Source organism: Notamacropus eugenii, chromosome 4 (assembly GCF_028372415.1).
Source record: "Notamacropus eugenii isolate mMacEug1 chromosome 4, mMacEug1.pri_v2, whole genome shotgun sequence".
Classification (NCBI taxonomy): Eukaryota; Metazoa; Chordata; class Mammalia; order Diprotodontia; family Macropodidae; genus Notamacropus; species Notamacropus eugenii.
This window is the reverse complement of record NC_092875.1, coordinates 77,907,445-77,928,844: the sequence shown is the minus strand read 5'-3', so window position 1 is coordinate 77,928,844 and position 21,400 is coordinate 77,907,445. Positions and strand designations below refer to the sequence as shown.

Here is a 21,400-nt window from a genome sequence, read left to right as displayed (position 1 = left end):
TTACTCAGTGAACTTAGCAAACTGGTGGATGAGAAAGATGAACTAGAATGAAATTTGACTATCATTAAGGCTTACACAGTGGCACAGTGGATAGAATGCCTGGCCTGAAGTTAGGAAGATACATCTTCCTGCGTTCAAATCTGGCCTTACACACTTACTAGACCCTGGGCAAGTCACTTCACCCTGTTTTATCTGCCGAGAAAACCCCAAATACAATATTAAAAGAAAACTCAGCAGCAACAGCTACAGTAGCAATAAGGGCCACAGTGTTCTAGAGGCTGGAAACTCTCAAGCTTACATTCCGCTGGGAATACATGTTCATTTATAAGCAGCGATGCACGGCAGCTATTGAGCCAATCACGCTGATTGTTTACATTTCAGTGTGTGCTTTTATACCTTGAAAATTAGCAAACATGATTTATTGTTTGTTGGTTATACTGTAGACCAGATGTATTGAACACTAAACCTGCAAGCCCACAACACTTCTATAAATAAAAAGATTACAAAACACTGGTAATATTAATATGTGCTTTTCTAAGTCACTATGTGTCCTACGGGGATTCTTATGTACTTCAGTGACCACCATTTCTATTGATATCACTGCTCTAAAATGTGATGAAAATGTTAATAATGCAAATTAAACTTAAAAGGGTGTTGTGCTACCTTTTTTATTTTTGCAGAGTATGTTAAAAATTTACCAGCACATCCCTGCATAAGTAAATATGAGAAATTTCTAGAGATAATTCACAGTGGGGGAGGGGAACAAGAGAGGCTTCCTGTGGAGGTGGTACACCTGAGCTTTGAAGGAAGCCGGGAGTTCTTATCAAGTTGGAAGTGAGAGATATTCCACTGCATTTTCCCCCCAACTACATTTTTTGATATTAAGCTTGTCAATGGAATTCAACAAACGTTGACTACACTGTATAAAATGCTGAACTGGGTCCCAGATGGACAAAAATCTAGCTTGGGAAGTGTGGCGTAACCTGCGAAGCCATCACGTAAGGAGTCCGCACTGGTGGGAGATCTGACCCCACCCTCTGACTCTGAGCTGAGACCTCCCCTACGTGATGACCTCCTAACAGAGGGGACCTCCTGGAGAGCGGCGAGAGGCCGGATGTTGTGTTCGTGTCTGGAGCTTCGCCCAGAGGAGTCGGTGAAAGCCTCAGGACCAAGAGATGCGTAGCACCGGGTGATCCAAGCGAGGCTATTTCCCCAAACAACTGGGATTTTCTTGAAAGCACAGGATATGGACTTTGCTGGGAGGGGACAGGCTGGAAGGTGTAGGGGATGTAGGAATGTAGGGGATGGGGGATGGGGGAAACCTGGCTCCCCCCGCCCTGGAGGTGACAGCACCAGGCTTGTTCTTCTGTTTGCTACCTGTGTGACCTTGGACAAGTCACTGAAGCATTTCTGGGCCTCAATTTCCTCATCTGTAAAAGAAACGGTTGGACTTGTAAAGTCCCTTGCAGCCCTAACTATCACACTATGATCTCCTGGGGCCATTTTGTGACAACATGACGCCACCCAAACAATGACGTCACCATACGAGGAGCCTCTAGTGCGCAAACTCCAGGGGAGAATGGGGGGGCAGAGGTGTGCTGCCCCTGCGACAGCGACAAGGTGGTTCCTCAGTACGCATGACCGGGAGAGAAAATTCCTTTTTTTTCCGTTCATCGACCCCCGTCACGTGATCGGGGTCGCTGCGCTCGCGCCTCTCCCTCCTCGGTCTCGTCACGAGGCGCGCATGACCGGGAAGCAGTTCCCGGCGTGGCTCAGGGCGCTAAGATGGCGGCGGCGTGAGTTGCATGTTCCCGTGTGTCTACTGTCCCGGGGCCGCCGCGTCGGACGGAGTGAGGGACGGACCGGACGGACGGAAGCAGTCGCTGCCGCCGCCCCCCGGCCCAGCCATGGCCGTCACCGTCACCTTGAAGACGCTGCAGCAACAAACGTTTAAGATCCGCATGGAGCCGGGGGAGACGGTGAGGCCGGGACGGGGACGGAGGCCGGGACGGGACAGCACAAGTCCGACTCGCCTTCGCCCTTCTCCCCGCGGGGCGGGCCAGACGCAGCCCCTTCCACCCCCTCCCCCTTGCTGTCATTAGCGGACCTCCCTCCCCTTCCCTGAACCCTCTCCCCCTTCCAGGTCCCCCAAGTCCCCCCTCTCCCCGTTACCACCACGCTCTCCTTCAGCGGTCAGCGCCCACCCTGTCTCTCTGGGCCTTTGGGGGCGGGGATGGGGAGCCACCCCCAGAGCTACTTTTTGGACAAGGGGGAGGCTGCTGGCAGAGCTCTGGTCCTCTGTTGGGGAAGCCCCGGTAGCCCTGGGCGATGAAGGTAAAGATGATGATGATGATGACGACAGCAGTGACTTACTTTGGATAGTGAGCTATAGCTCCCCCCACCCAACAACACTGCCGAGTAGGTAGTGGGGGGAGAACTGTCCCCACAAGTACCGGAGGTACGAGGGGGAGAGGCGAGGGTGACACAGGCAGACAAAGAAGCGCTGGGAGCCCTGCATATCCTGGACCTTTGCTTCAGCTGTGGTACTGACTGCGGGCTGAGGCAGGGAAGGGATTATCCCTCCTTTTACAGACTCCAAGGGCCCTTCTAAATCCCCTGATCTCTAAATCCTCTGCTCATAGGAAAGATGAGGAAACTGAAGCCCAGGAAAAAAGGGACTTGCTTAGGTTCATATAGTGAGCAAGAGCTGGGATGAGAAATTCCAGCTCCTGACTTCTAGCCTGGGCGACTCTCCATATTGGCATCTGTTCCCCTTTCCTCCTGTGGTCCCCAGAGTTCTGAGGACCCAGTCTATAAGACTCTACCCTTCCTTCCCCTCCCCGATCTCTTGACTCTCACTTTGTAACCCTTGGACAAATCCTTTGTGTTTTGGGTCTCAGTTTCCCTATCTGTAAAAGGATGAGGTTGGATTCTTTTTCTAAGGGTCTTTCCTGACCTAAATTCTGTGATTTTCTCCTCAGGTGAAGGTGCTCAAGGAGAAGATTGAGGCAGAAAAGGGTCGTGATGCCTTCCCTGTGTCTGGACAGAAGCTTATCTATGCAGGAAAGATCCTCAGTGACGATGTCCCTATCAGAGACTATAAGATTGATGAGAAAAACTTTGTGGTCGTCATGGTGACTAAGGTAAGGACCAGTAGGCTCCTGGGGTAGAGGAGACTAGAAGATATTCCAACTATGGTGTGTGCCCATCTGTGTCCTAGATAGATTAGGCCTGGTGAGGGTGGGGTCTGGTCCCCCAGCTCTGTTGGAGCTGATAAAAACAAGGCTCTGACCTATCTTCTCTTTGGCCCTCCCAGGCCAAAGCTGGGCTTGCCACTTCGGCACCTCCGGAGCCCTCTGCCCCTGCTGCTGCCAACACCCCGGAGCCCTCCACACCTGCCCCACCAGCTCCCACCATTGTTGCCATGCCCCTACCCCCGCCAGCACCCAGTGAGGAGAAGAAGTCCACAGAAGAGTCAGCTGCTGGGACACCTCCAGAGGCTGGGCCTGGGTAAGGCCTTCCCAGGTTGGGGTTGGGGGACTCATGAGCTCTGGACTTTCCTTTTCTCATGCTTTCCCAGGATCTCTGTATTGGAAAGGGACCTCAGAGGGCATCAATTCCAGTTCCTTCATTTATAAACAAGGCAGCCAAGGCCTAAAAAGGGGTTAAATGACATTCCTTCTGTGTCATTTCTGATCATTTTATCATCCAACCTCTGCTTTAAGACTTCCAGTAACAGGGAACTAAATCCTGAGGCAGCCCATTTCATTCTTGGACATCTCTAAGTTTTTAGAAAATATTCTTTAAATTGAGTCAAAATCTGCCTACCTACAACTTGTACCTTTTCCATTCAGTGCATTGTACAGTGTACTGCAGGTCACTGGCTCTGGTGTCTGAGGATCTGGGTTCAAGTCCTATGGCTTACACTTTATGTTATGTGAACTTGTATACATTACTTAACATTCCCTGGGGCTCAGTTTCCTCATCTGTAAAATGAGAGGGTTGACTAGATGATTTCCAAAGTCCCTTCCAGCTCAAATTAGATGATTTTGCAATCTAAGTTTTACCCTTTGGAGCCCAGCAGGATGAATCTGATCCAAGTCTCACATATATGAGACTGCTCCAATGCATCTCTGGGTTTGTTGTCTTCTGTCCCCACTCCCAGAGATCCAGGGCCCCTAGGATGGCGAGAGAGAGGTGAGCAGCCCTTTGAGGAGCCTGAATCAGAGGGCACAGAGTCTGAATGAAGGAATGGGATCTCAGAGGCCATCTGAATCCAACTGGGTCCTAAGCAAGAATCTTTTCTAACAACACCTCTAATCCATGGTTGCCTGGCTTCTCCTGAAGACTCCTAGTGAAGGGGACCTCACTACCTCCCAAGGCAGCCTCATGCTTCTTTGGGACAGCTCTCCTAGTTAGGAAGATTTTGCTTACATTAAGCCTTAATCTATTTCTTAGCAACTTCCCATTGCTCTTATTTCTGTCCTTAGATCAAGCAGAAGCAGTTCTCCACGGGATAGCCCTTCAGATCTTAACCTGCTCCCTTGTAGCCTCAGATGTTCCCTTTTCTACCCCAAACTTCCTCAGTTCCTTCAGCTCCTCCTCACAGCTTGTTCTCCCATTCTTTTACCATCCTACTTGCCTCTCAGGCGGTTTGATAAGGGCAGAATAGAGCAGAACTTTTGCCTTCTTTGCTTTGAACAGTGTGACTCTCATAGCAGCCTTGGATTGTTCTAACTTTACTTTTTTGGCCGTTTTGTCACATTGCAGAATTGTGTTGTTTGTAGTCTGTGACAACTCCCAGATTATCACCATGGGCGCTGTGCTGTCTAATCAGCTGAATTGTTGAACCCAAGTATACAATTTGCCATCAATCCCTATTAAACTTGACCTTATTCAATTTGGTCCTTGATTCTAGCCAAACTCTTTTTAGATTCTGACTCTATTATCCAGCATTTTAGCTCACTCTCTCCCAACTTGGCATCTTCCACAAATTTGACAAGCTTGCCTTTGGTGGTTTCATCCAAGTCATTGATAAAAATGTTTCTGTCAACTCTACAGCTCTCTTCCCTCTTCAGGGAGCAGCGGGCAGGAAGATGACGCAGCTTCTACACTAGGTGGGTGGCTGGGTGGTGGGGCACTAGAATGAGGGTCCTGGGGCAGGATGGGTGGGTAAAAGGAGGAAAGGCTCCTAGCTGAGGGAAGGGGGCGGGAACTAGGTCTGGTCATCCCAGAGCCCTCCTCTCTCCCTCCCTTCAGTGACAGGCTCCGAGTATGAGACGATGCTGACAGAAATCATGTCCATGGGCTATGAACGGGAGCGAGTTGTGGCTGCCCTGAGGGCCAGTTACAACAACCCCCATCGGGCTGTGGAGTACTTGCTGACGGTGAGCTAGCTCCCTAATCTTCCCTGGGAATAGTGGAGGTGGAGCTTCAACTTGACTTTGAAGGAAAAGCAAGCAGCCCTGGGTTGTGGAAAGAGCACTGTGTTTGTCTCTCACCCTGCTAACCTTTGCTTGCCTATATGATCTTGACGATTCTTTTCTCCATTTGTGGCATGAAGAATTTCTAAGGTTTTTTTCAGATCCAGTTTGGGAATAATAGATCTTTCCTGGGTTTCCCTTTTCCCCAATATCCCCCTCTCATAAAAAGGGGAGGAAATTATTGTGATAATTAATGTCTGGCCTATGCTGTTTTGGGCCAACTCCCTGATATCATCTGTTAAGTGCATAATCCTTTTCCTGTACTCCCTATTTGGCAGAAGGCTGGGTACATGGGAAAGAGGGCCCAACTCATGCCAGTAAGGTAAAACAGGTATCTTATATCCCCTTTGGCCCTACAGGGGATCCCAGGGAGTCCAGAGTCTGAGAGTGGCCCTGCACAGGAGAGCCAAGCCCCTGAGCAGCCTGCCCCAGAGGGAGGTAAGTAGTGGGCACCAGGCAAGGAAGGAGAAGCCTCTTTGCCCAGGTCTAAAAGGGGTTCTTTCCCCTATCTACCTTGACAGGTGAGAACCCCCTGGAATTTCTCCGTGACCAGCCTCAGTTCCAAAACATGCGACAAGTGATTCAGCAGAACCCAGCCTTGTTGCCAGCCCTGCTACAGCAACTAGGCCAGGAGAACCCCCAATTACTGCAGGTAAGTAGAGGGTCTTTGATCTGGGCTGGGCTTCCTGACTGCCATTGAGGGCAAGCTGGTGACCCTACTGGTGACCTGGCTCCCACCACTTTGGTCTTCAGCAAATCAGCCGGCACCAGGAACAGTTCATCCAGATGCTGAATGAGCCCACAGGGGAGCTGGCAGATATGTCGGATGTGGAGGGGGAGGTTGGGGCCATTGGTGAGGAATCCCCTCAGATGAACTACATCCAGGTCACGCCACAGGAAAAAGAAGCCATAGAGAGGGTAAGGGACCAGCAAGGGTGGGAGGTGGGGCATGAGGGCTGGCTTTCAGAAGCCTTGCTCCATGACTTACTCGATGGGTGGCTACGGGCAAGTCGTAGTACCTTTCTGGGCCTGTTTGGCCTTGGAATGGACGCTGTTCCCTTCCAGTTGTAGCTAGTGTGATCCCTGTGACTTCTGCTCCTCACCCTCGTCTTTTGGTCCGTCTCCTGCAGTTGAAGGCCCTGGGGTTTCCTGAGAGCCTGGTAATCCAGGCCTACTTCGCTTGTGAGAAGAATGAGAACCTGGCAGCAAATTTTCTCCTGAGTCAGAACTTTGATGATGAGTGATGCAGGGAGAGAGGGAGGGAAACTGAGCTCAGCCCCTGCCCCCCCCCCCCCCCCACTGCCAGCAAAAAAGTTTTATAGAAAGCAAATATATATATACATATATATTCATGTTTATTTAAGTGGAAAAAAAACACAAAAAGATTCCCCGAGTGCCCTTTTAACTCCCCTCTCCCCCAAGGAAGTTGGGGCCACACACAGCTGTAATAAGGCTGTCCTCCTTAACCCAGCGTTCCCCCCATTTCTGAGTGTGCACGTGTGCATGTGTGTGAGAGAAAGTGTGTGTGTGTGAGCTGGAGCTGGCGGCCTGGCCAGGGGATTTGGAGACAGATGGGCCCCTCCTGGCCTGTGGCCCAGCTTGCTGCTGAGACAGATGGAGCCTTGGCCCCAGCTCCCAGCAAGCAGGTCTCTTCTCCCTCCCCCTGAAACTGCTGATGTCCCCACCCCCTCCTAGGGGGAGTCTGAGGTGGCCCAGCTCCACCCCTTCTGCCCCCTTTCTGACTTGGGACAGGGCTGGGGGTGTGAGGAACCTGGTCTTCCCTTGGAATGAAACTGTCCAAATCTTCCATCTGGCTTTTTTTTTGAGGAAAGTCAGATGAAGGATAGCTAGGGCTAATTACTTATCACCAGCCTTGGTGCTGGGGAGAGAGAAAAGGGGGTGTTGGGGTTAGAGCAAAAACTTATAAGTAGGCAACAGAGGGCATAAAAGCACCTCTGCTCTTTCCTGCTGCCTAGTGAAGGACAAGTTGGCATTTGGATCCCTCTTGCTTTGCTCTAGAAAGAGCAGCATTAAGATGGGTTTGGAGGGACAGGAGCACTCTGGGTAGGGTGTTCACTAGAGAGAATGTCTGGGCAGAAACTAACCCCAGAGCCAGGCTGTCCTGACTCCTTCCCTCTTGCCATCTTCATCCTGCCCTCCCCCCCAGAAATGTGTCTCTGATAAAGGTTTTGAAGTGAATAAAAGTTTTAGAAACAAGCTAGGGGCAGCTGGTTTAGTTCCTGTGTTGTGTCCTGGGAAGGCCCTCTTCACTAAGAGATGTGAATGGGATGAGAGCTACGCAGACTGGCTCCTGAGCCATGGGGAAGTGTAAACACTTTCTCATTTGGGCCTGGGAAGGATGGGCTACCCCTTACCAGGGTAAACCAGCCCTTCACTTGCCCCAGCTGCTCAGGCTTGGCCTTCCTCAGAGTCAGCTGCTTTGGTGAGCTTTGCAGAGCCAAACCCTGTGATGCTCTGGCCCTGGAGAGAGCCCTCCCTCTGCCCCCCCTAGCTAGGATAGATACTGGATGGGTGAAGCCCTCCCTCCAACACACATACTGCTGTCTGTTTTGGCTACTTTCCCCCTTGGTAATTGGCTAATTACCGGAGATTAATGTTGGTAAACAGAAGCCTTCTCCCCCTCCACCATCTGCTCCTCCATTATTTCCCCATCGTCTCCCCCTGCCCCTTCCCCCAGTGGTTGGCAAAGCTGAGAGCCCCCTGTGTGGGCAGGGAGCCAGCAGCTGAGAAACTGGGGGTGGGGTGGGATGGGGCCTGGGGATTCCCTTTCCTGTAGACAGTGACCCCAGATACTGGCAGGGTCCAAGCCTTCCTGCATTCAGGCTTAGGGCTGGAAGGGACTTGAGAGATCTAGTTCAACCCCTCCTTTTACAGATGAAGAGGGGAAGGGGCTTATTCAAGAAACAAGATTCAAAATGACTCCAAACACAATGTTCCTTCCACTCCATACTAGGTAGGGTTATCTCCAGCTTCTGGAGCAGAGTAAAAGAAGTCTGCACAAACAAATCTAACGGGCACTAAGTTTTATTGAAAGGGTTCTCAGCATGCCCCTCCGGGCCTGGGCTCACAGGGCTCTTGGTAGCCTCTGCAGCAGCCTGCAGGGCTGCCATCCTTGCCGCCTCCTTCTGCTGCTTCTTCTGCTGCTTGAGACGCTTCCGGTCCTGCTTCTCCAGCTCCTGGAGCAGCTCCTGGAATCGAGAGCTTCTGGGGTCCACGTCATAGCCGAGCTTCTCCTGTGCTTCTGCCTGTAGCCGAGCCTTTCGGGCCTTCTCTGCCTGTGCTTTCTCCCAGCGTTCCCGCTGTTGCTGCCTCCAGGCCATGATCATTTGTGGCATCTGGGCCATTTTGGCCTCAATGAGCTGCTCCCTGGAGGGCAGGGAAGCAGGGTGAGTGGGGACCCACAAAGCTACTTCAGAGCTCCAGGCCTGTTTCCTCTTGTGGATCACTTGGTTTGGCCCTGCTTGGTAAATCCCTGCTTTTCAGAACACTAAGGGCCCTGAAAGGCCCAAGTTGTTAGTAATAATAGCTCCCAGTGCTCTGGTATTTTATGACTTAGAAATCACTTTCCCCATGAGTACTGTGAAAGGAATATGGTCCCTACTTCATAGCTGAGGAAACAGGCTGGGGGAGGTCACACAGCTAATGTCACAACTCGGATTCAAAGCCATGTTTTCCACTACAGAGAAGCATAGATATGGAGCTGGGGGAGACTACAGTGATCCCTCAGGACAGCCCTTCATTTCAGGGAATAGGAATTAAGGCTCAAAGGAGTTAAATGATTTGCCCAAGTCCTATAGGGAAATGGCAGAAGTTGATTTGAACCCAGATCCTCTGACTCCAAATCCATGGCTCTGAATCATGCTGCCTCTGGTCCCATTTCCCCCATGAAGCTTCTTGGACCACATGGACTCTCCCCACATCAGTTAACACAGGGATGGCCATTTAAGTTATTCAGTGTTTTCTGTGGATACTGCCTTGAGCCTGTTCTGCCAAGAGGATGACAGAAGATGAGGCTGTTGGCCATGCACTCCTCATCTCATTTCCTATCACTCAGGTGCATCTGCCGTCTTCTCCTTCACTCATGTATCCTATGATAAGCTGACCACGACTGGCCCTCTACATGCTCAAGCCCTCCCATTCCATCTTCTCCAGTTGACTGGCCCTCTGTCATCCCTACTGCCTCCAAACATGCCCATGCTTCTTCCATTCTCAAAATCCTTCACTTGATCCTTCTATGCCCGATAACTATCGTTCTATATCTCTTCTGACCTTTGTGGCTAAATGAAGGTTGTCTACAATGTCTCTACCTTCTCTCCTCTCACTTTCTTCTCAGTCCTCACTTCTGACCCCATCATTTCACTAAACTGCTCTCACCAAAATTAATAATGATCTTAATTGCCAAATCCAACAAGCATTTTCCTAATCCTCACTGCAGCCTGCCACTGTTGATCACCCTCTTCTCTAGGCTTTTGGGATACCACTCTCTCCTCCTACCTATCTGACCTCTCCTTTTCTGTCTCTTTTGCTGGATCCTCCTCTACATCAAGTCTACTAAGCCTAGGTTCCACAGGGTTCCTGGGCCCTCTTCTCCCCCTATACTACCTCACTTGGCTGATCTTATGAGCTTCCATGGATTTAATGAGCATTTCTATAATGATGACTATCAAATCCACCTATCCAGTGGCAACCTCTCAGCTGATCTCCAATCTCACATTTCCAAACTACCTTTCAGACATAGCAAACTAGATGTCCGACAGACATCTTAAACTCAACATGTCCAAAACAGAATTCATCTTTCCCCCTTAAGCCTTTCCCCACCTCCTAACTTCTGTATTACTCTAGAGGGTGGCATCCGTACTGCAGGCTCATAACCTGGGCATAGTTTTCTATTCTCCATTCCCCACTATTTCTCACCTCCTCCCCAACATCCAATCTGTTGTGCAACATTTCTTGAACATACCCCTTTCTGTCCTCTGACACTGCCTCACTTCTTCATTCAACAATAATTGTTGGTGGATCTGCCTGTGTCTCTCCATTCCAATGTATGCTCCATTCAGGAAGTAAAATAATCTTCCTAAAGTTTGGTTGAGATCATGTCATTTCCCTACTCAATAAACTCGATAGAGGCAATATATATATACACACACACATATGTATGTATGTGTACACACACACACACACACACACACACACACCCTCTGTTTGGCATTCAAAAGTCCCAACTAAAATTCCATCTTCTATAGCAAACCTTTCCCAATCCTTTTCAATTCTAGTAATTCCCCTCTGTTGATTATTTCCAGTGTTATCCTGCATATAGCTTGTTTGTACATATCTGTTTGCTTGCTGTCTCCCCCATTAGACTGGGAAGAGTTCCAGACCCCAGCTCCATTTCTCTATTTTTCCAGTTATCTCCAAGATCCCGCTAGCTCCTGGTTTGAGTTAATAGTCTGCCAGAGCTGGGAGGGATTTTTAATTATCAGAGATCATCTCATCCTCATTTTACAGATAAGGAAAGAGGAGCAAGGAAATATTTGTTGTTGTTCAGTTGTTTCAGTTGTATCTGACTCTTTGTGACCCCAATTGGGTTTTCTTGGCAATGATACTGGAGTGGTTTGCCATTTCCTTCTCCAGCTGATTTTACAGAGGAGGAAATAGAGGCAAACAGGGGTAACTGGCTTGCCCAGGGTCACATAGCTAATAAGTGTCTGAGGCTGCATTTGAATTCAAGTCTTCCTGACTCCAGGCCTGGCATTCTATCCACTGTGCCACCTAGTGTCTACTATAAACACGACATTATGGTGAACACTGGGGATGCAAAACCAAATCAATTAAGCTTTGCATTCTAGGGAGAGAATAGAAAATAGACAAACATAATGAAAAAGAGAGAGAAAAGACTTAAAATGGGGAATCTGGTAAGGCTGCCCAGAGAAGTCACCTGACCTGGGCTTTGAAGGAAGATTCCACTGCTAGAATGTTTCTTCCCCATACCTACCAAGGAAAATCAAGGCCTTCCACTGTGACACAACTCTCTTGTTACTCATCTCTGTGCCAGCTAAACTAGTTCAGTTTCTGCATCCTGAACATCCCCACACCTCCCTCTCTATGTTTTTGCTCATCATTCTGTTCTCTAGACTTGGAATGTCCTCCCCTCTCTGACCTGTTCTTTAAAACAAACAAGAAACACAACAAAAACAAAATGCCTAGAAAGTAGTGACTCAATCAGTATCTCATCACACAAGCTAGTGAGTGATAAATCTGTGATCTGAACCCATGTCTTCCGCCTCCAAATCCAGTGTTCAAGCTGTCTCATTTTGCAGAATAGCTTGATTATGAAACTGGGAGCTGAACTAGATGATAACTAACATTTATATACTGCTCCCTATGTGCAGCACTTTGTGCTAAGAATTTTACAATTTACTCATCTGATTCTCACAACAATTGTAGGAGGAAGGTGCTATTATTTTTACCCCCATTTTACAGATGAGGAAACTGAGGTTAGGTGACTTGCCCAGGGTCATAAAACTACAAGTGATTTGTACTGACTCCAATACTCTATCCACTGAGCCACCTAGCTGCCCTAGATTCTCTGGGTGTTAGTTTTCCCTCTTCTGAAAAATAAGGTGAAAAGATGAAAATACCACTAAGAGCTTTTCCAAATCTAAACCTTATAAAACCATGATTCTGTAATTCACAGCTGGTCTCCTTGGGACTACCACCCAGACATCCCAACACCTTCCACAGGGGCAGGCCTCATGATACAGGGCACCAAGATTTCCAAGCCCTGAGCTTCTGGATGTTGTAGAACACCAGGGATGGAAGGGGGTCTGGAGATCTCTAATCAAGAGATATAAAGCAGAAATAGAAACAGAGGCCAATGACTCTGGGCAAGTCACTTAACCCTAACTGCCTTGCCCTCCCCTCTTCCCCTTCCCAAAAAGAGACCACTAAACTGTGCATAAGAATCCCTCTAAACCACATACTGATTTAGAAAATCACACCTTAATATCACCTGTGTTTCACTGCACTTTATTAAATATTTCCCCAGTTAATTTTAATATTTGACACTTGTAGATCAGATAGACTGGACTTCGATTCTGATCCAACTCCTTACTTTAACCATTTTGCACAGTGAAGCTGTCTAATGTAATTGGGAAGACATTGGATTTGGAAGAAGTCCTGGGTTCTAATTCTGGCTTTGCCACTTACTAGTTACATGGCTAGTGGGTCAAGTGACCCTTCCCTCCTTGTGGGTCTGGGTTTCTTCCGCTGTAAAACTAAGAGGCCAGCCTGCTCTCTGTAAAGTCTGAGGTCCAGAGAGAGGTAAGGGCTTGACCAATTGCCATTAGGGTCCACGCTACGAAAAAGCCTAAGCCCCTAGCCCACCCAGCTGCTGCTTCTTACAGACCAGGGAGCTGGCCTGGGGGAGGAAAGGGCCTGCCCCCCGCCCCCGCCCCTCCCGCGGGAACCTCCCCGCCCCACCCCCCACCCCCGCAGCCCCGCGCGCGCGCCCACCTCTCCCGGCGCTCTCGCTCCTGGGCCTCGGCGCGGGCCCGCAGCGCCTCCTGCATGGCACTCAGGCTCGGCTGCCATTCACGTTCCTCGGCCTCCAGCTCGCGGAGCTGCGGGGCCGTGGGCCACAGCGAGCCCGGGGCCACCCCGGACGCGGCCCCGAACCGCCCGAACTGCTTGGCGGCGAAGCGAGAACGCAGCTGCCAGCGCGGGGTCAGCGGGTCCTCAGGGTCCGGGGTGAAGGGCTTGGGAGGGCGGAGCGGGACCGGCCGGGCCCGGTAGGCGCGGGAGGCCGGGGCCCCTGGGGAAGCCCTCAGCGCCCGCCCGCCACACGCCCGCAACCCGGGCGCCGCCATCTTGGCCGCCGGCCGGGGTCCTAGCCGACCGCTTCCGGGGTGTCTGTGGCGTTGCCTGCGTCGGAGCGCGGGGGGCGGGGCGGGGGCGGGGACGGGGCGGGGCGGGACGCGCCGAGCCTCGTGGATTGGCCGGAGGCTCCGACGGCGCCGGCTCGCTTCTCTGGGGCCTCGTCCCCGCCCCCGGCTCGCTCGGGTCCGCTAACTCGGCTGGCCCCTTCCCGGTCGGGTTGTGTTCCCGGAGCCCGAGCGCGTCATTCCACGGGTGCGAGCCCTCCGGGGCAAGCACTTTCTTTTTAGTATCTGTATGCCCGGCGCAGAGCTGGCATTTAATAATTGCGGTTTGAATTGAATGAAGCATTAAATCCTTCGCATCACTCACTCTGCGCTTGCATATCGGTCTAGTCTTGGGGAAAGAGCTCCGCGGTCGTAGCGCCAGCGCTCCTGGGTCCCTCTGGCTCCGCAGTGTACTGCCGACCTCATGGACGAGCCTTTCCCATCTGGAGACTAGAATGGGTTGGTCCAGAGGAGGTCCCTGCCCTAGATCCTGGGATCTCAATAGCACCGTCACCCCGAGTACGGTCTCCTGGGCTCAGCTGGGCTAAGATCTCTTCTAGGTTGAAGTCCAGTATTCCTTGGAGTCCTTTGATAGCGTACCAAGTATTTATCAAGTAAGTCCAGGCCATGTGCCACATGCAGGGACCGTCCTCAAAAAGTTTATATTCTGTTGGAATGTAAGTCATCTTGTTGTGTTTTGATGATGCTTAGAGGTTCATAAAGCAAAGCGCTTTCCCTTTACAATGAGCACCAGCCTCCTGCCTTTGGAGTCAGGGAAGAATGCCATTCCAGCCTCCGGGGTCGCCTACCCTATCTCCACTCCGCATCTAGTTGATGAAGGGAAAACACCATTTCATTGAGGACTTCCTCTCGTGGGGAAAAGGAGGAAAGCAATTTATTCTATCAAGTTTTCAGGCCTTCAAGCATTTTCATTCCCTTTCCTCAATTCACTTGTCATTGGGATACTCCTCATTCCCCATTGACACTCCCAGGTTCTCCTACTACCACCAGCACTCAGTCACCTCCCCTAGGCAGCTAGGTGGTATGCTGGTCTTGGAGTCAGGAAGACCTGAGTTCAAATCCAGGCTCCCACACGTGACCCTGGCCAAGTCAATTAACCGTTGTTTGCCTCAGTTTCCTTCAGCTGTAAAATGGGGAGAATAATATCCCCTACCTTGCAGGACTGTTGTGCTAATCAAATGAGATAATATGTGTAAAGTCAGACACATAGTAGGTTCTTAATAAATGTTAGTTTCCTTTGTTCTTTGAGGGCTGCTTAAACCATATCTACCATCCAATAAAAATTCTGTCTATTGGACTCTGTATGCTCCCCTCCTTTTCTCAGTGAGTTCAGTACCTGGGTCATACTCTTTCTCTCCTCCTCCTTCAGCATTTATATAGATACTGTCTCAAATACCCTAACTTCACAGTTCTTCAATTTATTTCACATGACCTTAGGACAAGGCTGCTGATTACACAACCCTGTCTCACTTAAATCCAATTCACTTGTAAATCATGACATCACCTTCCTAACATCAAGGTCCTCTTTGAGAATGAAGGACAGACAACAGTTTCACATGACCTAGTCTTTCATCCCACCTCAGCTACACACAAAGATGGTTATACCAACAGATCCTGCTTTCACACACAAATGCACCACTTCCACATTCATGAATTCTGAAATTCCCTTAATCTCTTGTTCTTCTACCTCTCACTCTTTTCATTCACCTTTTAATCCCAGACCCTATTCTTCTTCCATACTATGACCTTTAATCCCACCCAGTAGTTTTTTTTTTTTCTTTAAGCAATCAAGGTTAAGTGATTCATCCAGGGTCACACAGCCAGCAAGTGTCTGAGACTGGATTTGAACTCAGGTCTTCCTGACTTTAGGGCTGGTGCTCAAATTCCCTTCCCATATCCCCTTAATATTTTACCAAGTCATCATCCCTGCATTAGCTACTCTCTCTTCCCTTCACCATCTTGGCACCTTAGTGAACCAGTTCAACTTTATACTGTCCTCTTAAGTCCCTTGACCCTTTACCATATCATCATTTTGCTCTGACAAACCTTAGCCTTGGATTCCTTTCGCTAATCCTATGCTTTCATTCTTATGCATGTACTGCTGGACAAAGTTAGAGAAAGTCACAAAACCTAGCTGACTGGGTCCACTACAAATTTGTTACATGACCTCAATTGGATCCTCACTCTGATAAGGCTTTTTACATCTTCCTAATTAATTCACGTACCTACAGAGGCTTTTTTTCATCCCTTCCCAAACATCCCATGGCTCCCTGTCTCCACACCCTCCCAGCTCAGAATCTTGCCTCATTTATTACTGAAAACATTAAGGTCATTTACCAAGATCTTCCTGTTTTCTCCTTGTCTCATATCACTCAGATTCTTTCTACTAATATTTCTCCCCTCCCTTGTTTCATTTGAAAAGGTAGTTCTCCTTACCACGGCAAATTTGTGTAGACACATGTACAAATATCTCCAGTTCCATCCCTCCTTCTCTGGCAGATTGCCTCCTCCATTATCCCCACCTTCTCACTCACCTTCAATCTCATTCTCTGGCTCCTACTGCCTACAAAACATGTCCCCATGCTCAAACACCTTCCCTGGATCCTTCTAGCCCCTATAGCTAGCTCTAGCTTCTACTGATTATTTCCAATTTTGGTATATGGTTGTCTCCCAATAGACTTGGAGCTCCTGGAGAGCAGAGACTGTCTATTTCCAGTGCTTGACACAATGTCTGGAACATATTGACCAACTAGTGAAGGCTGCAAGTGTTTATTAAGATCTACTGTGTGCCAGACACTAAGGCAGATAGCACAAAGACTTATCATCCTCTCAGTTTTCCCATCTTGCCCAGGGTCATACAGCTAGTTAGGACTCAAGCAGTCCTGAGTACAGGGTTTATTCTTTTCCTCAGGCTTCAGGATGGACAACACAGGGATTGGATAGCTTCAGGGGATTCCTTGGGAGATCAGCAGTTGAGCCATGGAACGGAGGCAACAATTTCTTTTGTGGGGAGTAGGGAGTGTCTGAGCCCCTAACCCATGGAGATTTCCTGATATTAGAGCTTGGGGAATCATTTTATAGATGGGAACCCTGAGGCCTAGAAAAAGGAAAGTTAATAATTAATAGTTAATAGATAATAAGATAGTTAATAGAGAGAGGGGAAGAGAATGGGAGGAGAGAGAATGGAGGGAGAACTAATGGAAAGGAGAAAAAGTGCAATAGAGGGGGCCTGAGGGAGGGAAAGATAATTGGAGGAGGAGAGATGAATCTGAGGGTAGGAGGAAGGGAGAGGAGGACTGCTGGAGGGAAAACGGAGGGTGGTGGGCAGTTGGGAGTCTCTATGCCCTGTGATGTTGGACAAAGCTCTGGCAGTAGGACCCCAGGAAAGAAGAGAGGGAAGGCAGACAAGTTCAATTGGCCCTTTATCTGCCCCTTGGCTGAGGCAGCCAATAATGAACTCGAGAGCCATTTCTGGGAGACCCTCATTCTCCTACTTTTTCTGTACAGAGCCCATCCAAATCTCGCAAGTAGGGTGGAGAATGGGCAGGGGAGAGCCAAAAAATATTCCCCAAAAAAGAGGGATCTTGGGCTTGGGATTCGGTTTCTCTCTGAGGGGGTGCTCCTAGCCTCCCCAGATGTCTCACAGTCCAGAAACCCTGGTCTCCCCAGACTTTGGACTTCCTTATATCTCAGGCCACTTCAGATTTGCTTTTTTTTTTCTAAATCCCAGGTCTCCCCAAATCTTAGGTCCTTCTGAATTTGACTTTCAAAGTTCTTGGGCCTCTTTACCTCCAGCACTGGCTATACTCTCAAAGGGGAAAGAATGAGCAAATCTGATCCCAGCCTAGAGGTTCCTGGAGCCAAAGAAGTGCTTGGTGTGATGGTCATTAAAGTCTCACTGGAACTTGATCCTCCTTCCCCTTTGGTCACCATGTACTCAGAGTCAAATTCAGACTTGGGCATGTAGGCAGCACTCTAAGGATTATGCAAACAACCTCCAGGGGTGAGTAGTGTAGGGTAAACTCCATAAGTTGTTGCAGTGGCTGGGCTATAGAGTCCATAGGAGTAACCTTGAGGTGTCCATCTTGCAGACTTTTCCTTCCTAATCGTATTACATACATTTTCATTACAGAGAAAAGGGAGAAAACATGTAAAACTTGATTGAAGATGACAGAATCAGGACCACTGAGGAGAATTCAAAGGCAAATTTTATTTTCAACCAGAAGCCACCTGAAAATGGAATGTGCCCTGAGAGGTAGTGAACTCCCTGTCAGTGGAAGTCTCAGTCACTGATCCTTAGTCAGTCAGTAAACATTTCTTTAAAGCTGGAAGGGGCTCTAGATCCTTTATATAGTGCAGCTTCCCATCTTATAGGTGAAGGACCTGAGGCTCAGAAGACGTTCTGATAAAGGATGGGGGAAGCTGAGATGAGGGGTTATAGATGAGATTGCTGAACAGGGTGGGAGGTCAGATTCAACACCTAATCCAGGGCCGAGAATCTGTATTTCTTGGAAGCTTCCCCTGCCCTGAGTTCATTCAGGACATATGTCCCAACCCCTAAAGGCTGAGAGGGAGTCTTATAAATCACCAAAGGTCTCAAGACCTCCAGAGATGGGGTCTTATGAAAAAATCTATTCCCCTTTGAGGGTTGCTCTAGTGAGAACCCCTAACACACCTACCCTCTACCTTTCCTTCCTCCCTTCCTCCCTCCCTCCCTCCCTCTCTTCCTCCCTCTCTCTCTTCCTCCCTCCCTCTCTTCCTCCCTCCCTCCCTTCCTCCTTTTCTTCCTTCCTTCCTTCCTTCCTTCCTTCCTTCCTTCCTTCCTTCCTTCCTTCCTTCCTTCCTTCCTTCCTTCCTTCCTTCCTTCCCTCACCACTTCCTTCCTTTGTTCACCACTTCTTAGGGGTGTACAGGGCTTGGGAGCACTTGCAGGAGCGGGGTGGGGTCTCTGGTTCCTTGGTGTTCACATCCTGGGGGTCTTACTCTGTCCTTGAATCTTGGATTCAAGTGAATTTCTATGGATAGATAAGGCTATGGGGAGGATTTAGGAGAGCCAGACATAGGATGGTGGAGTGAGCTATGCTCCCGGTGGAAGAAAGAGACCACCAGAGGGCAGTCTTCACCATTCCTATCTGCACCGCTGGGAACCCGGAGTTTGGGGCAATCGGAAAGGCTGGGAGCCGTGGGTTAGCTTTGTTCTCACGGCCCCTGGGCTCCTCACCTGAGTGTGAGATGGGGGAGGGGAGACAGTCAAGCCCAGTACCCCAGGATCTCACACAACCTCCAGCCTACATTTGGGACTTCCTGCCTTAGCCTACCACCCACAGGTCAGATAGTGGCTGGCTTGCCCAGGGTCTAACCAGTACTGAGAACCTGGCAGAACCCAAGTTTGAACCCAGAACGTTGGACTCCAAATCCAGAGCTCATTCCACTATACCTTACTATCTCCAAGCCTTTCAGGAAGGCCTCCATGTCCTTTAGACCACACACCTAGACTTGGGTCTGGGAATGTGACCCAAGGAGGAGATTGAGAGAACTCAGTGGGGAACAAGGTGTGGGAAATTTGTTCTCCCCTCCTGTGAGGCTTCCCATGGAGAGAGGTCTATTTAGAGTGGGTTTCAAGCTCACCCCAGACCCCAGGCAACAGATGCACATAGACAGCAGGGTCAGTTGCTTTGAACCCTGAGCCCAGGTCCCAACCTGAGTGATAGCAGAAGCCATCAGCAGAAGCCCAGAGAGACTGATGATTGGGAAGATGTTTGTTAGACAACTTACAGCTTTCTTCAGCCTGATCACTGGGGTTTGGTCTGGTCCCCCAACATCTGAGATGTCAGGTCCACTGCTCAGGCCTTTCAAGGTTTCCCAAGGGTCCAGCATTTACTTTCCACCTCCAGGAGTGGGCTCTGGAGATGGACCAGAGATGTTGGTGGAAAATGCCCAGACCTCCCCCTCACCCGCCACCATCTCCCACAGCTGGAAGACCTTTCAGGGCCTGAAAGTAGGAGGCAAATCATGGGAGCCACTCTATCCCAGCAAGAGGGAACTACAAGATGCTTCAAGTCTGAGCCCCGAGGTAGAGAGGCCACAGGAAGAGGAGGAGATGCCTGCTGTGTCCCTTCCCCTCAGTCCCAAGGATGTGGTTTGGGAGATGTGCAAGGCTGTGCCCTTCACCCAGGTAAGCCTTCAGATAGCTAATCAGCAAGGGGCAGGTGAGTGGAGGGAAGAGACAGCTGAGCCTGGGGTTTGGTCTGATGGCCCCTCCTGGCCATAGTCCTTTGCCCTGCTCCTGGGATCTGACTCTATCTTCATGTGTCTCTGTGTGCCTGTTGCTCACCTCCCCATCTCTCTTTCTCTCATTTCTCCTGCCATTATCTTTCTTTTACTGTGTCTGTCTCTCTTTCTCTGGGTGTCTGCCTGTCTGGGTGTCTCTGCCTCTATTTTTGCCCATTAGGTGGTCTCCCGTCCTGGTTGTACCTCCATCCGCCTCCAGAACAAATTTTGCTTTGGCCACTGTAGCTCCTTCTACATACCCAGCGCAGGCCTCACCAGGCCCCACCTCTGCAACAGCTGCCTGCCCTCCCAACACCGCCGAGTGTTCGTGGTCCTTTGGTGCCAGGTAGTTGACAAACCCTCCTCCCGAAGGCGGCTGAAGGTGTCCACCTCACTAGTGGAGGCCTGTCAGTGCCACACACACGTGTGAACAGGAACACATCAAGAACTAAGTGATGCCTACTGGCTGCTCCCATCAGCAGACATGCTTCCTAGATAGCCCTTGGCAGGTCTGTCTGGCCTGCGTTGACCCTTCTGGGCTACCTCTTCTCCCATTCTCCTTACGATGGTCCCTGGCCTGATGCAATCCACACCAGTAGGCCCGATGGTTTTTGGAACCTTGGGCCCAGAGAGTTGATATTTATTGAGATTTAGGTTGCCTATAAAAACACAAAGGCTCTGCCTGCTTGAAATTATCCTTGCCTGTGACTGCTCATTCTCTAACCTGGGCACAATGAGGGAGAGAGGGGAGGCTGGGCTGGGCTGTGGATGAGAGGCCTTTGAGGAAAATTCCAGGCCTCATAAGGGTTTTGGGGAGGGGGTGTGGGGTCAAATGGACCTGGAAACCTGGGCTCAGGGCCAAGAGGTGGTGGGTGAGTAGACATAGTGCCCCTTTACCAACTCTCCTTGTCTGGGACTCTGGAGGGAGCTGTTGGGGCCTGGAAGCTTGGGTTCTTGGTTACAGGGAAGTGGGGGGGAGAAGTGGGGATGTTGCCCTTGAGGCAGTCCCCCGCTGTCTGGAGCTCTAGGCCACCCCCGCCCACCCATCAGTGTGGGGGAGAAGGTGGAGGGAGCCGGGAGCTGTGCAGGAGCTGGAACAGGGCCCCCAAGCAGATGGCGGACGTCTGGCACAGGCGCGGGGACATGTGGTGACTCTGCCTCCTCACTCCCCTCCCCTGGCGGCCCCGCCTCCTCACCCCCCCAGGAGTGGGGGGTGGGGGGCTGTTCTCTACCCCCCTTAGCTTTCTCCCTTCCTCAGGAAGGGAGCCTCCCAGGTGAGGGAAGCAGGATGGGGGTGGTGGCACCACTACCTGAGGAAACAGATGGATCGGCCAGGGCCATGCAGGGGACCTGGGAGCCGCCTGAAGTGGAAGAGAAAAAGGGTCTATTCCCCTTCCAAGAACCCCTAGCCCCTAACCCTCAGCTTTCTCAACCCCCATCTCTCACTCTTCCGTCTTTCAGTCACCCCCACCTCAGCCTCCCCTCTTTTAGCTTCCCATGGAGGTGAAGATTTCCAACCTTGCTTCCAACCAAGTAAGGGCTGATGGACTTTGGCACCAACTTCTCCTGGCTTGGTGGGGCCAGCCTGAAAAGCCAGGGGGTCAAGCAGCAGGCAGAGGTGGGGTGGGAATAGGGTTTGCTGGAAGCTCACAGTGGTTGGGGGTGGGAAACCTGGGTCAGTTCCCA

General features: G+C 50.3%; 2 protein-coding genes across 4 annotated transcripts; one reads left to right on the top strand and one right to left on the bottom strand.

Moving 5' to 3' along the window:
* Positions 1-1,645: 1,645 nt before the first annotated feature.
* RAD23A (RAD23 homolog A, nucleotide excision repair protein) lies at positions 1,646-20,409 on the top strand. Of its 3 annotated transcripts, XM_072602191.1 has the most exons (10): positions 1,743-1,979; positions 2,982-3,143; positions 3,317-3,510; positions 5,062-5,117; positions 5,260-5,387; positions 5,843-5,921; positions 6,005-6,135; positions 6,237-6,401; positions 19,418-19,619; positions 19,896-20,409. In XM_072602191.1, exons 1-10 carry the CDS (start codon positions 1,806-1,808, stop codon positions 19,958-19,960), a joined length of 1,356 nt encoding a protein of 451 aa, XP_072458292.1. In that variant the 5' UTR covers positions 1,743-1,805; the 3' UTR covers positions 19,961-20,409. The 3 variants fall into 3 exon arrangements, with proteins under 3 accessions (XP_072458293.1, XP_072458292.1, XP_072458294.1); XM_072602192.1 differs by lacking the exons at positions 19,418-19,619; positions 19,896-20,409 and adding an exon at positions 6,614-7,700 and having other exon boundaries at positions 1,646-1,979; XM_072602193.1 differs by lacking the exons at positions 19,418-19,619; positions 19,896-20,409 and adding an exon at positions 6,549-6,829 and having other exon boundaries at positions 1,748-1,979.
* On the bottom strand, positions 8,513-13,436 carry GADD45GIP1 (GADD45G interacting protein 1). The gene is made up of 2 exons (XM_072602195.1): positions 13,017-13,436; positions 8,513-8,870 (listed from the first exon to the last, which is right to left on the bottom strand). The coding sequence occupies exons 1-2, from the start codon at positions 13,367-13,369 to the stop codon at positions 8,522-8,524; spliced, it is 702 nt and encodes a 233-aa protein (XP_072458296.1). The 5' UTR covers positions 13,370-13,436; the 3' UTR covers positions 8,513-8,521.
* Positions 20,410-21,400: the final 991 nt, after the last annotated feature.

Bases quoted from the DNA above. Each gene is read 5' to 3' on its own strand.
- RAD23A (XM_072602191.1), top strand. From the start codon at position 1,806: ATGTTCCCGTGTGTCTACTGTCCCGGGGCCGCCGCGTCGGACGGAGTG. The intron at 5,388-5,842 runs GTGAGCTAGCTC...TTGGCCCTACAG, and splicing joins CTGTGGAGTACTTGCTGACG to GGGATCCCAGGGAGTCCAGA. The intron at 6,402-19,417 runs GTAAGGGACCAG...CATCTCCCACAG, and splicing joins AAAAAGAAGCCATAGAGAGG to CTGGAAGACCTTTCAGGGCC.
- GADD45GIP1 (XM_072602195.1), bottom strand. From the start codon at position 13,369: ATGGCGGCGCCCGGGTTGCGGGCGTGTGGCGGGCGGGCGCTGAGGGCT. The intron at 8,871-13,016 runs GTGGGCGCGCGC...CCTGCCCTCCAG, and splicing joins GAGCGAGAGCGCCGGGAGAG to GGAGCAGCTCATTGAGGCCA.